The 17,061-nt window shown below is 36.1% G+C and overlaps 1 protein-coding gene across 3 annotated transcripts in view; it reads left to right on the top strand.

Moving 5' to 3' along the window:
* The window catches only part of BTBD8 (BTB domain containing 8), an 84,681-nt gene extending 68,008 nt beyond the window's left edge, over positions 1 to 16,673 (top strand). For all 3 annotated transcript variants that reach the window (XM_084873371.1, XM_084873370.1, XM_084873372.1), the window contains 6 exons: positions 2,206 to 2,267; positions 8,343 to 9,054; positions 9,295 to 9,382; positions 10,208 to 10,347; positions 12,253 to 14,532; positions 15,818 to 16,673. In XM_084873371.1, the coding sequence (XP_084729497.1) occupies positions 2,206 to 2,267; positions 8,343 to 9,054; positions 9,295 to 9,382; positions 10,208 to 10,347; positions 12,253 to 14,532; positions 15,818 to 16,284 (3,749 nt within the window). In that variant the 3' untranslated portion in view covers positions 16,285 to 16,673. The remainder of the gene's footprint in view (positions 1 to 2,205; positions 2,268 to 8,342; positions 9,055 to 9,294; positions 9,383 to 10,207; positions 10,348 to 12,252; positions 14,533 to 15,817) is intronic.
* The last annotated feature ends 388 nt before the right edge of the window (positions 16,674 to 17,061 follow it).

Genomic DNA, 17,061 nt, shown 5'->3' with positions numbered 1-17,061 from the left:
GGGTTAATTTCACAATTGATTGGTTCAGTGATATGGTGTGTGCTATTGCGGAGTGTCCCTCGGGAGCCACACAGCGGTCTCTGACATTTAACAGATAACATTTGAGACATTAGTATTAAACAAAAGATGTATTTAGCTCAGAATGTGTGTTTGTTTCAAAAATATTCAAATAAAATGTTGAGAGTATGGAACTAAAAATGGCTTCATGACTATTTTTGGGTTAAAGCAGGTGCTTTAGAAAATATATTGGCAGATTCAGCAAGTGTACTTTGAGACATTTTAAGTTAAGAAAGACTAGAGCCTGTATTTTATGAGACAGACATTTTTTATTATAAAACATGGAAGCCATATGTGATATAATATATTCTTATGGTACATAGATATGTTAAATTCTTTAATGGTTTAATTAGAATATGATTTGCTCTGTCTTGTGCTACAGGCATAACATTGTAGCTAGATGTGATCTCAGGAACACTTTTCAAAGAAATTCCAAAAACAACAGCAAAAACAAGCAAAATCATGGAACAACAAAATTCACAAAGTCTTCAGAAATTAAGAAATGCATTCCTTGTTACTCTATCTATACTGATTTTTAAATGAAAATTTAACCTTTATTATAAAATCTGTATAATGTGAAGAAATAAGATCAGCATTCCCAGAGTAGGTGTCATTCAACTCTCTTCTGATTGGCAGTTAACTTTATTTTTCTCCATTTTAGAGGATTTCATACTGAAGTTGAGCCTCAAACAATGTTCTTTATCTTAATTCTTTAAAATGCTAATTAAAATTACATGTGTATATATATACACCCACATATCTAAAACAAAATATTGGTAATCCAACTAATTGTAAAAAAAAACTTTCACTCAATTACAGTGTAAAAATAATGTTTTTAAAATCTTAAATGTGCTGAGTTATAATTATTCCTGACTTGTGGATAATTATTGTATTGGGAAACTCCAGAGAAAGGGGTGATTCTAGGTTGTTTTTCTTATAACATTTCTTTATTCTAGTTTGAATTACTGACCTTTGGAAGAAATTATATATAAATTTCTTCCTGTGTATTATTGTGCTAAGTCATTTGCTAACTATAAATCAGTTCTGATAATGCCATTTTACAACTCTGCTTTGTCTTATAGCTCAGATCCTATAGAATAGAGATAGTAGAAGATGCATGATAGAGTTACAGATAATTTAATGAATTTTTCATTAGTTGTTTTAACAAAAAGAAAATAAATTTTGGAAAGTATATGTATTTCTTCAAAATATATTTAGAACCCCATAAGCTTCAAAAGGCAAAAACGCATTAGGTAAACTGTACTGCAGCTCTTGTACCATTATTTCTAGATGCTTTCCTTTTTTTTTTTTTTTTTTTAAATATATTTTATTGATTTTATACAGAGAGGAAGAGAGAGAGAGATAGAGAGTTAGAAACATTGATGAGAGAGAATCATTGATCAGCTTCCTCTTGCACACCCCTTACTGGGGATGTGCCCGCAACCAAGATACATGCCCTTGACCAGAATCGAACCCGGGACCCTTCAGTCCCCAAGCCGACGCTCTATCCACTGAGCCAAACCGGTTTCGGCTAGATGCTTTCCTGATGTCATTCAAATTCTTATTTGAAGAACATAAACATGACTTCTCCTGTATCCCAATATAGACCCAATCAATAAAATGATTATGTGATTCTAAAAAGAACATGAGTTTGAGGATTGTTTCTTTTTCCATTTCAATAGGATCTTTTTCTCTTTCCTCCTTCCTCATGATATACTTGTGAAACCAGAAAATATTTGTAATTAATTTCAATATTATTTTTACAATTTTTAGGATAAACATTTCTCATATTTAATATTCCATAAAATATCACATTTGCCACAATCTATAGTTTTTTGAAATTAGAAATACTAAATGAAACCGGTTATTTTAAAAATTTTGCAACTTAAAAAATTTGTTTTTTATAAAATGTATGAATCTTCTCTGTGCAATTTTGTATTTCTTATTTATTAATTTTAATAACAAACTTCATAAGGAACAAAAAATAAGATTCAAAATGTGATTTGAAAAATTTAGTATAATAGGGAATTGTCTGTGTGTACTAGGTGGGTTTCAGGTGTTTTAAAATTATTTTCTATCAAGACAAACCCTTTTTCTATGTTAATAATAGTGCCTCCTATAAAAATAAATTCATGTTTCTTTTTACAGCTGCATTTGACAAAGGTGATGATCGAAGACTTGGTAAAAAGCCTATATTCAGTAGCTCTCAGGTAAACTTTTAAAATTTTGTAGGATGAGAAACGATACCAAATAATTTAAATTTTATTATTTTATTTCAAGATAATTTTTAAAAATCTATTCTTCAATTAAAGCTATTCCTTAATTGAAATAATTTTGGGTCTTTTTTTAATCTAGTGAACATTTCATAAATTTTTTAATGATGTGAATTTTTTATATCCAGCTGGCATAGAAAGTGTAATATTGTCTACCTTTTTTATTTCCTTGAAAACTTTTTTGGCAGCTAGCATATTGGAGCTATTCCAGTATATCAGAAATTGTCTAGAATTCTAGACCTAATTCATGTCTGTTTTTCTAATTAACCTATTTCTTAACAAAAGGAAATTTTGGTTGTCCCACTTTTCTCTATACTAAGATTTTAATTCATGTAATATTTGGTGTGAAAAAGGCAGCTAGTACCAAAAAGTTGCTTAGAATATTCTAAAAATTACTTAGTATACTTATATGAGGTATCTAAAGTAGTCAAAACCTTAGGAATAAGAAGTAGAATGATGGTTGTTAGGGCCTGGGAGGACATAGAGTTTCAGTTTTGTAAGATGAAAAAGTTCTGTGGATCTTATTCACAACAAGAAGCATATACCCTGTTTCCCCGAAAATAAGACAGTGTCTTATATTAGTTTTTTCTCCCAAAGTTGCTCTAGGTCTTATTTTCAGGGGATGTCTTCTTTCCATGCGCTAGCTCTTATTTTTCGGAGGATGTCTTATTTTCGGGGAAACACGGTAGTTATGATTGTATTGCCCACTTAAAATGGCTAATATAGTAAATTTTATGTTGTTTGTTTTTTACCACACACATAAATTACTTGGTATATTCCTTATAACATGAAATACTTTTTTCTTCTCCAAAAATGTCATTAGCAATGGTTAGAGGTCCAAGCTAGCGAATTTACAGATGGTTACTCGATAATATATTTGAAGTACGAAATTATACTAACCTAGTATTGTGCATTTTACAGTGACAGGGAGACATACATTGAGATTTCCAGTTTTGAATGCAAATAGCATACTGCCCTTGCAGAGTGGGATAGGGAGTCTTTTCTTCCTCATCAGCCAGTAGGTAAGAACTCACACAATTCTAAGCCACAACTGAGAGCTCCCCTGGCTTGACGTAGAGGTCAAGCTCCAAATGTCTTCTGTGAAAAACTGGGACACTGGAGTGTTTTGCCAGTAAAATTCCTAGGATTATTTCCCAAAGTGTGTTCCACAGAATACCAGCTCCCTCATGTTCAACCTACCAATATGTATCATCAACTAAGTTTGAGAATTGCTGCACAGCATAGCTCCTCTTAGAGACCAATGGTGCACACTAGCACGCAAAAGCTCTGAGAAGCACTACAATAAAGAACACTATTGAATTCAGTTTTATCCAAATTATCCCCAAGTTTTATATTCATAGAACACCACTAGACTCCCCCTCAGTGCTCTGTAGGCTTATTATATAGTTATACTGAACATACTCAAGGAAATGCATCTGTGGACATTTTTTTCTGTGTACCCTGTGGATTTTTTAAGGTCCTATTTGCCTTCCTTTCCCCTGTCCTACTAACTGTTATCAACCAGGCTTTCCCTCCTTCCTTGCCCTACAGCAAAACCGAGCAGAGTCTGATTGTTCTTCTGTGTCCCCCTGATTTTCAGGTTGAGCAAGGGTTTATACTCTTAACCACAAAGAAAAAAACAGATTAATATGTTTCCCTCAGGAAGGCAGTGATACTCCAAAATGGGTACTGGACATAGAATCAGAGAGTTTAAATCTTGACTTCACATTTATTATTTGTGTCTTTTCTGATTCCTAGTATGCTTATCTATAAAATGGGTTGATAAAACCTAGCAGGATTATTGTGAAAATTAAGTCAAATAATTTATGTACAATTATCTGGTGTATAGTAAGTGCTTAATAAGTGTGGAATGAATAAATGTGTCTTCCACATTTATAGGCAGAGAAAAGTTTAGGAAGACTACTAGTATCAAAATACTTAAGGGTAAACATATGATATCTGGGGTTGCTTCAAAATAAAACAGGGGTGTCCAACTGGCATGGCTCGGAACCAGGAGGTCACAATTCAATTCCCAGTCAGCGCACATGCCCTGGTTGCGGGCTGGGTCCCCAATGTGGGACGTGCAGAAGGCAGCCAGCCGACCAGTGATTCTCTCTCATCGATGTTTCTACCTCTCTCTCCTTCTCCCTTCCTCTCTGAAATAGAAATATTTAATAATAATAATACTAAAACAGGGGTAGTTATAAAACAAAATTGGCCCAGAGTTGATGATTATCTAGGTTGGGTAATAGGTACATGGGGATTCATGATACTGTTTTCTTCTTTTGATTGTTTAAATTTTCTACATTAAAAAGCTAAAACCAGAAGGAATAGTACTAAAACCAAAAGGGATATCTAAGGAGATTGCTCTGTAGGGTTACCCTCTTCTTCCTTATTTTTGTCAATAGCACATGTGACCATTCCAAGTCGACCATTTGTATATGGGTCCTATATGGAAACTTTGCAGACGTAAGTCGAGACTGCCAGAAATGTGTATAAATTGAAACTCCATCATGATGTAGTGTGTTAATGTTAATGTGAAATTGTTAAAGGAGTGTAGTTACCCTATATACTATATAGGTCTCCCCCATAGCATGATGCTTTAAAATAGATTAAATGATATAATAAATTAAGGAGGATCCGTTTTAGGGGTGGGAAGAGGTCTGCCTAGTTTTAGGTATTAAAAATAAAGAAGTCTGCCGAAACCGGCTTGGCTCAGTGGATAGAGCGTCGGCCCGTGGACTGAAAGGTCCCAGGTTCGATTCCGGTCAAGGGCATGTACCTTGGTTGTGGGCACATCCCCAGTAGGGGGTGTGCAAGACGCAGCTGATCGATGATTCTCTCTTGTCGATGTTTCTAACTCTCTATCCCGCTCTTCCTCTCTGTTAAAATAAAATATATTTTTTAAAAAAATAAATAAATAAATAAAAATAAAGAAGTCTCTTAAAAGATAGTGAGTCCTGGTAGGTCAGCTCAGTTGGTTAGAGTGTCATCCTGATATGCCAAAGTTGCGGATTTGATCCCAGGCACATACAAGAATCAACCAGTGAATGCAAAAATAAGTAGAACAACAAATCGATGTGGTGTTTTCTCCCCCCGCCCCCCACCTTCCTCTCTCTCTCTCTCTCAAACCAATTTTAAAAAAATAAATATTTTTGAACTAAGATTTGATCAAGAAAACAAAAAGTGAGAGCTAAGCCTATTTGAACTTTATAAATATTATACACTACTCTGAATTGGACCAGTCTCCACCCTCTCAGGATACATAGTTTGAGGCCTAGAGATGTTAATGATTTCTTAAATATCCTAAGTCAATGGCAAAGATAGGACAAGAACTAATGATTCTCTTATATCTTGTTTTTTCCTAAACTTAGCCAGGTTATTATTTATTTATTAGAGGCCTGGTGCACGGATTCATGCACGGGACCTCAGCCTGGCCTGCCTCCTCTTGCAATTCAGGACCCCTCGGGGGATGTCCAACTGTTAGTTTAGGACTGATCCCCAGGCCTAACCTGGCAATCGAACATCCCCCAGGGATGTAGCAGTGCACCAAGCGGCAACAGCCAGGGGAGAGTCCATGCTGGGGCCAGGCACCACGCCGCTGGCACTTATCCCTGCCTGCTGTGCCTGCCGCCACCACTCAGTAGTGCTGCCACGGGGTCAGGAGAAGCTCTTGATGCTGTGGCAGGTGCGCTTGCCAGCCGTGAGCCTAGCTTCTGGCTGAGCAGCGCTTCCTCTGTAGGAACACACTGACCAACAGGGGGCAGTTCCTGCATTGAGCGTCTGCCCCCTGGTGGTCAGTGCACATCATAGCAACTGGCTGACCAGTAGTTCTGGTCGTTCCGATTGTTCAGTCTTAATGGTCACTTAGGCTTTTATATATATGGATGTGTAAACATAGATGTTAATTATAACTTAGACAAAATTTTAATGTAATTGGAAGCTTTCTACATTTAGAAATAATTAAACTTTGAACTTTACCATACATGCTCAGGTTTAACAACATTCACCATATTTTTTGTATATTTAGTATGTGATGGACACAGTGCTAAGGGACACAAAGATAAAGATAACACAAGCTCTACCTCACACCTCTACAATCTCATACAGCTTTCCAAAGCAGGGAAAAAGCATTCAAAATTTTTTAAAAGGCAAAATAGCCAAAGCCGGTTTGGCTCAGTGGTAGAGCGTCGGTCTGCGGACTGAAAGGTCCCAGGTTCGATTCCGGTCAGGGGCATGTACATTGGTTGTGGGTGCATCCCCGGTAGGGGGTGTGCAAGAGGCAGCTGGTCGATGTTTCTCTCTCATCGACGTTTCTAGCTCTCTATCTCTCTCCCTTTCTCTCTGTTAAAAATCAATAAAATATATTTAAAAAATAAATAAATTTTAAAAAATTAAAAAAATAAATAAAATAAAAAGGCAAAATAATTTAAAATTTTCTACCAATTTAAAATTTTTTTCACTCCCTCCCATAGCAAGGTTGGCTCTAAACAAAACGATGAAATAGGTACATTTGTCTTCAGTTCCTTTCTATTTTCCCCTTTTCCCTATTTTACCTATTCTTAGGATTCTTTTTTCTCCACTTTCTTCAGATAACCAAAACTGTATTACTATCTTTTTTCTGTATTACTACCTTGTTCCCTTTTTTGTTGTTATTAATCCTCATCCGATGGTATTTTTTTGCATTGATTTTTTTTTTTTTTTTTTTTTTTTTGAGAGTAAAGAGTGGTGGGAGAGAATAAATGTGAAAGAAATACATCGATTGTTTGCCTACTGCTTGCGCCATGACCAGGGCCAAGGATAAAACCTGCAACCGAGGTACATGCCCTTGACTAGGAACCAAACCCACAACCCTTTCGTGTTTGCTCTGATGTTCTAATCATTGAACCATGCCGGCCAGGGCAGTATCTTGTTTCTTTTAAAAACAAAACTTTTCAGATGTGATGTGTTATGTTTTTCATGAGTGCTTTTTTTCTTTCTTTCTTTCTTTTTTTTTTTTTTTTTTTTTTTTTTTATATGAGGACTCCAAGAAGTAAACAATTCTTACCACAGTGGATAAAACTTTTGGCATTTGGCCCTTTCTGGAGTGCTCAGTGGTTAGAGCATTGGCCCTCACCCTAAAGCATCTTGAGTTTGATCCCCCATCAAGGGCATGTGCCTGGGTTTCAGGTTTGATCCTTGGCCCTGGTCATGGCGCAAGCAGTAGGCAAACAATCGCTGTGTCTCCCCACTCTGGTTATGGCACATGCAGGAGGTAGCCAATCAATGTCTCTCTCTCTCTCTCTCTCTCTCTCTCTCTCTCTCTTTCTCTTCTCTGTCTCTTTCCCTTCTCCTCACTTTCCACTTTCTCTAAAAAATCAATGGAAAAATATTCTTAAATGAAGATTAACAAAATAATGATTTAAAAAAAATTTTGGTATTTTTTATGAAAAGCTTGATATCTCTCAAATTATACCATATAAATGACCACCTACTTAAAGTAGTAAATTATGAAATCAAGTCTTAGTTCCATTCCTTATCAGCATATGATCATGGGTAAATCACATACTTGCTTTAATCCCCAGTGTCTTGCTTAAGAAGTAGAGATAGCAACAGGAGCCATCCCATAGTATTATTTTAAGATTACGTGAGATGATGTATGAAAAGGGTTTTAGCACAGAACCTGAGAGTGGACCTTCAAAGATATTAGAGGTTGTTGTTATTCTCTCAAGCCATCCTGACACTGTCAGGTACTAATTCTCTATCATAACTTTATAAAGTTAAGTAATATGCCTTTTAAAGAAGTATAGGTTTTAAATATTTTGTGCTGTATTTTAGATTTGATTAAGGTAATGTGATTAAAAAAAAATTGAAAGTATTGCTCAAAGTGACCAAAGACAATTCAAGTTTGAATGGAACTAAATTATGAACTTTGCTGGGGATTTTTTCTTTGCAAAACTGGCTTACTTAAATGTTAAGTATATGTCAAAGACTCTAGTCAAGTTACAAGTATTCTTTTTTTCTTCTTTGTAGCAAAGGAGACAAGTTTCTGACTCTGGTGTTATAAAAAAGAAATCTTTGAGAGAAAATAATAAGAAAACGTGCTGGAGGTGCCCCTCTGCTAACCAAAAGATGAAATCTGATGGATTAGGAGCATCTGGACATTCATCAAGTACTAATAGAAATACTATAAATACAACTTTGAAGCATGATGACTTAAAGGAAAAGAATGGTATAAAAATAGCACCTAAGATTACAAAAGAATTAAAATCTGGTGGGGGAAATATTTCTGGAAAGCCCAAAGCTATAATAAAACCCAGAACAGAGAACAACGATAATGCAAAGTCAGCAAACATATCATCTAGACAAGTTATGGAAAGATCAGCAATAGCAGCAACAAATGGACACAAAATTGCACTAAATGGAAAAAGAGTGAGAAATCAAGAAGGACAAATTACAGGTGCCAGACCCAAGGTACTCACTGGCAACTCAAATGGGCAAGCCAGAGCAAAGCCTTTGAAGAAAGCCACAGGGAAAGATTCTCCATGCCTTGGCATCGCAAGACCCTCCAGCAGATCTACAAATTCAAGTGTGGAATTATTGGTTCCCACTGAATGTCTGGATGAGCCAAAAGAAAACGGATCAATAGGCGAAGAGAAGCCATCTGATCATGAACTGTCCTTTTCTGAGTCTCCAGGACAGACAGAGAAAAACTTTGTAGAGAGAATCAAGACATCCACTGTAGGTGGGTTTTAGCACACTTTTTTAAAAAAAGCTTCTGACAAAGTTCCTAGAAAAAAATAACTTGTTTTATTTAGTTTCACATGCAAAGAAGTATTTATTTACATGTATTCATGCAAACAGAGAAAACCCAGTTCTTCACTCATCGATATTTAATTTTGTTTACTGCCTGACCAGTGACTTTTTACATAATTGTTCCATGGTTAGTGTTCCATCTCATAATTCACTTTTCCTTAATTTACAGCAGTAAAATCTCGACCTTTTTCGAAAGTTACCAATGGAACTTCCAATAAAAAAAGTATTCACGAACAAGAAACTAATATAAATAATAGGTAAGTCTTCATTCATTATTTTACCTATCCCTTAGTTTTCTCTGAAAGTTACTAACGTCTAGCTAAATATTTTAATTATCTTTTTTGTTAGAAAATGTAACATATTTACACAATGGTATTTTAAACTTTTCTTATTTACTAAAAGAAGTTAGTATAGTTATGCAAAATGATGATTGGTGCAAGTAATTTATACTTGTCCCACTTGATTATGCATTGCTTTATCATACTTGACCTACAGTTTTATAAATTTAAAGACATATGCACATATGTGTGCTTTTAAAAAATATATATTTTTTTAAATATATTTTATTTATTCTTTTTACAGAGAGGAAGGGAGAGAGATAGAGAGCTAGAAATGTCGATGAGAGAGAAACATCGACCAGCTGCCTCTTGCACACCCCCTACCGGGGATGTGCCCGCAACCAATGTACATGCCCTTGACCGGAATTGAACCTGGGACCTTTCAGTCCGCAGACCGATGCTCTACCGCTGAGCCAAACCGGTTTCGGCTGCTTTTTATTTTCAGAAAAGCTATATTTTTATTTCTGTGAGAAAAAATGTATTTTATGTATGAACCTTTTAGCAGGGGTCTTCAAACTACGGCCCGCGGGCCACATGCGGCCCGCAGAGGAGTCTGATCCGGCCCGCCAGGTTTTTTGGGCAGTGAGCGCAGCCGAGGTGTTACAGTAGAAATTAGTAGTTCATATAGTCCAACCCTCCAGCTCTCTGAGGGACCGTGATCTGGCCCCCACTTTAAAAAGTTTGAGGACCCCTGTTTTAAAGCTTATGTTTTGGAATATACTCAATAAAAATCATTTTTCTTAGTGCGCTAAAGAAGGTCGCTAGCAAAGGATATAGTGATCAAGTACCTCAGGCAATTGTAAAGAAAAGAGGAAATGACAATGGATGTGCTGCAGCTCAACAGAGGACAAGGAATGCCCCATCTAATCTTGCTAAAACTCAAGGTAAAGCTAACGAAGTCCTGGTGTTCCTTCCTTGTGTAAGTGGAAAAGGCTGAACTCCGATTTGGAACTTGAGCAGCAAGCAGTCTGTATACAGATTGGAGGTCCAGTGCACGAAAATTCGTGCAAGAGTAGGCCTGCCTTCTCCCAGCTGCTGGCACCACCTCCCCTCCAGCTTCCCTCTGGCACCCGGAACCCAGGCTTCCCTCTGGCCCCCAGCAGGCATCCAGGACCCAGGCTCCCCTCACAGCCCCAGCTTCATCCAGAAGGACGTCCGGTCTAATTAGTATATTACGCTTTTATTATTATAGATAAGCCTAAGTGACCATCTGACTGTTCAGCCATCCAACCGATAGCTATGACACTCAGTGACCACCAGGGGCAGAAGCTCTAACCACTAGCTATGATGCACACTGATCACCAGGGGCAGACACTCACCGAGGGAGCTGCCGAGCTTTGGTGATTTGGCAGCTGCAGTTCTCAGGTGACACCCGGAACCAGAGAAAAGGAAGCTCAATTCTGGGATGTGTCACCTCAGAACCGCCCTCTTGCAATCCGGGACCCCTCAGGGGATATCAGAAAGCTGGTTTTGGCCCAATCCCCACAGGCCAGGCTGAGGAACCCAACCTGCTGGAGAGACCCCACTCACTCTGCAGACACCCTTCCAGCCCCGGCACAGCCCCAGGTGCAGCTGGCCAGGGAGGGACCTCAGGAGGTTGGCTCCAGGGCGCGTACATCCTGTCTAGCCCATGCACAAATCCGTGCACCGGCCTCTAGTTACAAATAAGCTGTAACATGGTTTCACTCATTTTACATTCGTTTCATGCTATAGAAATGAAATCTTATACTTTAGTTTTCAAACGACTATTTTGGTATTCTGGGGTGTTGGTTTGGTTTTTATTGTTATTTTGTGAGAGAAATAATTATGGGAGTCACTACTTTATCTGCATTTCTAGTCATTTTATATGTTATATTCATGTTTCTACAAAGTTTGATAACTGGGAGTTCTTTAAAAAGTAACGGCACTATCTAGAGAGCTGAAATACATCGGAGGAAGAATTTTTCCTCCTGAATCTTTGTTGTGCCTGTTGTTTATCCAAGTTCTAAGAAAGAAAAGCCTGCTGATCAAAATGCATAATTTGCTAATGTAATAACTGATTTAAAAATTAATATGCATTAGGAGCAGTTTGTAAAATCCTAAAAATAACTTTGAGTTAAATAATGGATTAATACCGAAAGTAAATAAAGAATAAGGCAGAGAAAAATTATTCAGGTTTTGAAATATTTGGTATTGATAATTCTGTTTGATAGTGATCTCTAGGACTTTAACCAGTATAAACAAATAGACTCCCCAAATGAATCCTCTTACCCTCCATTACCAGTTTTAGTTTCAACTGCATATCTAAGTTGCTAACCCTAATATGCTACAATAATAATTACCTTGTTATGAGAAATAAATTAGTTTTGTTCATGTTTGGGGGGAAAATGCAGCAATTTTAACATTTATATTTTACTCAGTTCTCCTTTTCAACTGTGTGGAATATAGTCATTTTTTTCCCTAAAAGATTATAAAAGAAGTCCTGTGCTATTCTTTAGATATAAGAAAATTAGAATTTTCCACCCCCATATATTTATGCAAATTCAATTCTGGCATAAGTTCAAGGCTCTTTACTTGAGGAAGAATGATCCTATTTTAATAATTTTACTAAGATTCTGGAATAGTTCTATATTTACAATAGAAAAAATATTATTTTATTTCATTATGATACTAATTCCTAATCTGTAGTTGTTTATTTGATTATAGGTATGTTACCATTCATTGTTTTATTTCTTCTAAAGTTACTGAAAATATTGAACTTTATTTACAAATTGGAAGGTATATTATATTTTTTAATTTTCTTTTTCTAGGTTCCCAAGGAGAATCACCCAATTCAGTAAAATCTTCAGTCTCTTCAAGGCAGTCTGATGGAAGTGTAACAAAGATGAACCACAGTACAACAGAGAAACAAATACCTAAGAGAAAAATAGGTGTCAAGCAAGGGCACACAACTTTGCCTAAGGTTAATGCAAAAATAGTGGCAGTACCTAAAAACCTAACTAAGAAAGGTGAAACTTTGAATAATAAAGATTCAAAACATAAAATTTTTCCTGGACAGGCCATATTGAAGAGTCAGCCTTCTTCTCAAAGACCTTTAAAAAGTGAAATATCAGTTGTCCAAAAAAGTAATAATAATGGCGGTGTTATTGAGCAGAAGCCTCACAAGCCTCTGACTAACCTCACAGCCGAAATCGGTGGTGCAGAAACATTACCCGCACCTGACTCACAAAAGCCATTAAACAATCAGGAGAGAGAGAAGTTGTTACTGAAATGCCAAAATATTTCAAATCTGGATGAAGCAATAAAACATGAATTGGAATCAAGACAGAGTGGTTCAGATAAAAGTGAAACACAGTTTTCCAATCACAAAGAAACAGACGATTGCAGCACATCTAAACTACATGGTCATTCTGATGGAAGTGACTGTGTGGATCCAGAATATCATAGCACCACTGCCATAAAATCCATGGTTTCAAACCCAAAGGAAAGCCTCTTGAACTCTAATCTAGTTTGTGATTTAGACTCAACAAACGCTCAGCAAATGCATTCAGTGTTAGGTAAGGAGGAGCCTGTAGGGAGAAAAGACCTGAACGAAAAGTCAAGCATCAAATATATGAAAGGCGCTTCACCTTGTGTTCCTGAAAGGATAAATGGTACCTCACACACTATTCAAGATGACATAAAATCTAATTTTCATGAAGGACAGACAGTTCCTGGTCAGTTATCTGATGGCAAGGCTATGAATGAAGATAAATATGCTACAACAGACTCCTCCCAGTGTTTTTTGGAACAAATATCAGGGAAAAATTCTCCTAAAGATATGGAAACAATAGAAACTCCAGAGAGCCATGAAAATCCAGAAGCTTCATTTGCAATTCACTGGAATGTGAGTACTGGTGTTCTGCATCAGAGAGAGAGTCCGGAGTCTGACACTGGCAGTGCTACCACGTCCTCTGACGACATAAAGCCCAGGTCTGAAGACTATGATGCTGGCGGGTCTCAGGATGATGATGGCTCAAATGACAGAGGTATTTCTAAGTGTGGCACTATGCTGTGCCATGATTTTCTTGGGAGAAGTAGCAGTGACACCAGTACTCCCGAAGAATTAAAAATATATGATAGTAACTTAAGAATTGAAGTAAAAATGAAAAAGCAAAGTAGTAACGATCTTTTCCAAGTGAATTCGACAAGTGATGATGAGATTCCTAGGAAAAGGCCAGAAATTTGGTCTCGATCTGCAACAGTCCACCCTAGGGAAAGAGAAAGCATTCCGAGAGGCAGTGTCCACTTTGCTCAGGAAGTAGACCAGGTTTCCTCCTCAGCAGATGAAACAGAAGATGAAAGATCTGAAGCTGAAAACATTGTAGAAAATTTCTCTCTGTCTAACTCAGCTCCTCAGCATTTTCAGGGGATCATTAACTTAGCTTTTGAAGATGCAACTGAAAATGAAAGTCACGCATTTTCTGCAACTAAAATTTTTAAAAGGTCAGTTTTACTTTCAGTAGATGAATGTGAAGAGTTGGGGTCTGATGAAGGGGAAGTCCATACTCCCTTTCAGCCTTCCATAGATTCTCTTTCACCTTCGGATGTGTTCAGTGGCATTTCTCGTGAACATCCCGGAAGGACCTGCTATTCCAGAGACTCACAGGGAAGTGAAGGCAGTTTTTTAGAACATAAGCAAGATAAAGGCAATAATGTATGTGAAAATGAAAGCTTTCTCTTGGGCTTGAGTGGCATTGACTCTTCAAGAAGAGATAAACAGAATGCTTCAGCCACAGAAAAAACGTATACAATCGATGTCCTGTCCAAAGGAGACAAACAACTTCTTCCAGAAAATAAAAAAGTAAACAATGGAAGCAACATAGATAATGACATTCAGCAACGCAGCAAACTCTCAGATAGTGATACAAAATCTCATGAGAGACCATGTCATTTGGAGCTCCATCAAAGAGAACCCAGTTCTGACATACCAAAGAACAGCTCTACAAAGTTTCCGGACTCCTATCGGAGTCAGCTTCTGCCTCAGGAAAGTCAAGTGAAAGAGAGCCATTCTACAGCCACTGAAAAAGCTAATATTGCTTTATCTGCAGGTAATGTACAGAAATAGCGATGTTAAATCCATAAGAAAATTAGTTTATAGAATTTAAAAAATGTATTGTAGCCCTGAATGTTATATTTTAGTCAGATAGAATAATTACTTAAGCGACAGATTCAAATTTTAAACGAAAACTTAAATTTCTTAGTAGTATTAAAATGAGCTAGTTACTCTTTATTGTTCACTTAAAATCCTAGTGCAGAATCAATATCTAGTAAAAATTTTGGTGATTTCTTAGAGCTAACTTACTCTTAAGAGATTTTACATAAAAGAATAAAGAGAAAAACTTAGTTTGCTATTATTTAGTTATTTATGTCTAATTTAACAGGAATTCTTGACTATTAGAAATTTTATTATACATTGGATATAATTTATGGATTATACTAGTATATATCTAAGAGGTCTGTGCAATAACTATAGTAATATGTAACTTAATGCACTGAACTATTTTAACTACATTAATTATTACAATTTATATACATTTTACAGAGATCAAAACTTTAAGGATCACTATAATTCTATTATAAAATTTTCAAGTAAAAAGATAAATTTCCTAAAAGAGATTATATTTAGAAGCAATGATAATATGAAAAGGCCCAGGCTTGTTTCATATGTATAGATGATTTCCTGTCTAATTGTTTTGTGTTTGTTGTCCTTATTATAGTAATTTGAACTAATTACCCACATTTAAAATATGCAATAGTCACTGACTGAGTAGCTATTGTATATCAGAACTAAGAAAAATTACCGATTCATGGTCCCTATTGAGCAAAATCGCAAGAATGGCGAGCTCCTTAAAGTTGTACTCTTTTTGTTTGTCCTTGCTTGCATTCTCCTTTGCATGTGCAATATACAAATAAGGCTTTAGACAGAATGTATTTATTCTCCATTTGGAACTGACTTAAAAGTCACCATCAAATAGCCATGTCTTTTTTCTTCTTTAAGTTCTTATTGTAGTGAATTAGATATATGTGCATATTCTCGGTTTATATTTAAATAATTTCTATTGTTTTCTGTACCACAAGTTTTCAAACTAAAGCATGAGAATTATTGTTAGTTACCAATTTTTATTTTGCTGCTAAACATTATCTTTGAGTTGTGTACTTTTTTAAGATAGAAAAAAAGAATTGCCTCAAAAATCTTGTCAGTTTTGTATAAATGTAATTTTTCCCATTCTATGTTGTTGTTTTTTGACTATAATGTTAAGTACTGTTCTACAGAGCTCTGAGGGTGCCAGCATGTGCAATTTTTACATTGTGTAGTATTATGAATTATTTCAGGAGACATAGATGATTGTGATACACTGGCACAAAACTACATGTATGACCATCGGCCTTCAAAAAACCTCTCTCCAATATATGAGATGGATGTAGTAGAAGCATTTGAGCAGAAAATGGAATCAGAAACACACATTACAGACATGGATTCTGAAGATGATCAACACTTTGCAAAACAAGATTGGACACTATTAAAGCAACTGCTCTCTGAACAGTATTCAAACTTAAATATTACAGATTCTGTTCCTGAAGATTTAAATTTAGCACAGTATCTAATCAATCAGACACTACTTTTAGCACGAGACAGCTCAAAACCTCAGGGTCAAGCACATGTTGACACTTTGAACAGATGGAGTGAACTAACCTCTCCACTTGATTCCTCAGCAAGCATCACCATGGCTAGTTTTTCCTCTGACGATTGTTCACCCCAAGGGGAATGGACAATTCTGGAATTGGAAACTCAGCATTAAGAGTACTAATAGTTTGGAAAATTTTGAACTATTCCACCCCTTTATTTTTTGATGTTTATATTGTATCCAAATAATTACATTAGCCAGAGATACACTACCCTTAATATTGAGGGAGTCTTTACAATTTATTGAAGTAAGCATAGTTTGTTTATTAATATTATATCACTCATAGAAAACAAGTTTTTCTAAAATTTTTGAGCATGTTTTATTAGAAAAATTAGAAGACTATAAGGAAGCCCTTCAGTTTTTCTTTCCTAAGTGGTCATTCGTTCACTTACCATTCAAGAATTGAAAATGTGAATGCACAAGTAGATTTGTTCCTTTACTTTTTGCTCTGCATATGGTAACATAGTAATTTAACAATAAAAAACGTATCGTGCTTGTGTCAATTATGTAGAGTTAATCTGTAACGTTCAAACTTGGGTTGATGGGTTGGTGTGGTTGAGGCTGACAGTTGAATATTTAAAAACAAAACAAAAAACCTTGATGGTATTTTTCTAAGTGAAATAAGTCAGACAGAAAGAGACAAATACCATATGATTTCATTTATGTGTGGAATCTAAAGAACAAAATAAATGAACAAACGAAACAGACGCAGACTCATAGATGCAGAGAACAAACCGATGGTTGTCAGAGGGAACATGGGTTGGGGGCTGGATGAAAAGGTGAAGAGATTAAGAACTACAAATTGGTAGTTACAAAATTGGATGTAAACTATAGCCTAGAGAATATAGTCAATGACATTGAAATAATTATATATGGTGCCTTGAAATATTA

This window comes from Pipistrellus hanaki (genome assembly GCF_964339955.1).
Source record: "Pipistrellus hanaki genome assembly, chromosome: 2".
NCBI lineage: Eukaryota > Metazoa > Chordata > Mammalia > Chiroptera > Vespertilionidae > Pipistrellus > Pipistrellus hanaki.
The sequence above is the reverse complement of the archived record's forward strand: the minus strand, read 5'-3'. Positions and strand labels throughout refer to the sequence as shown.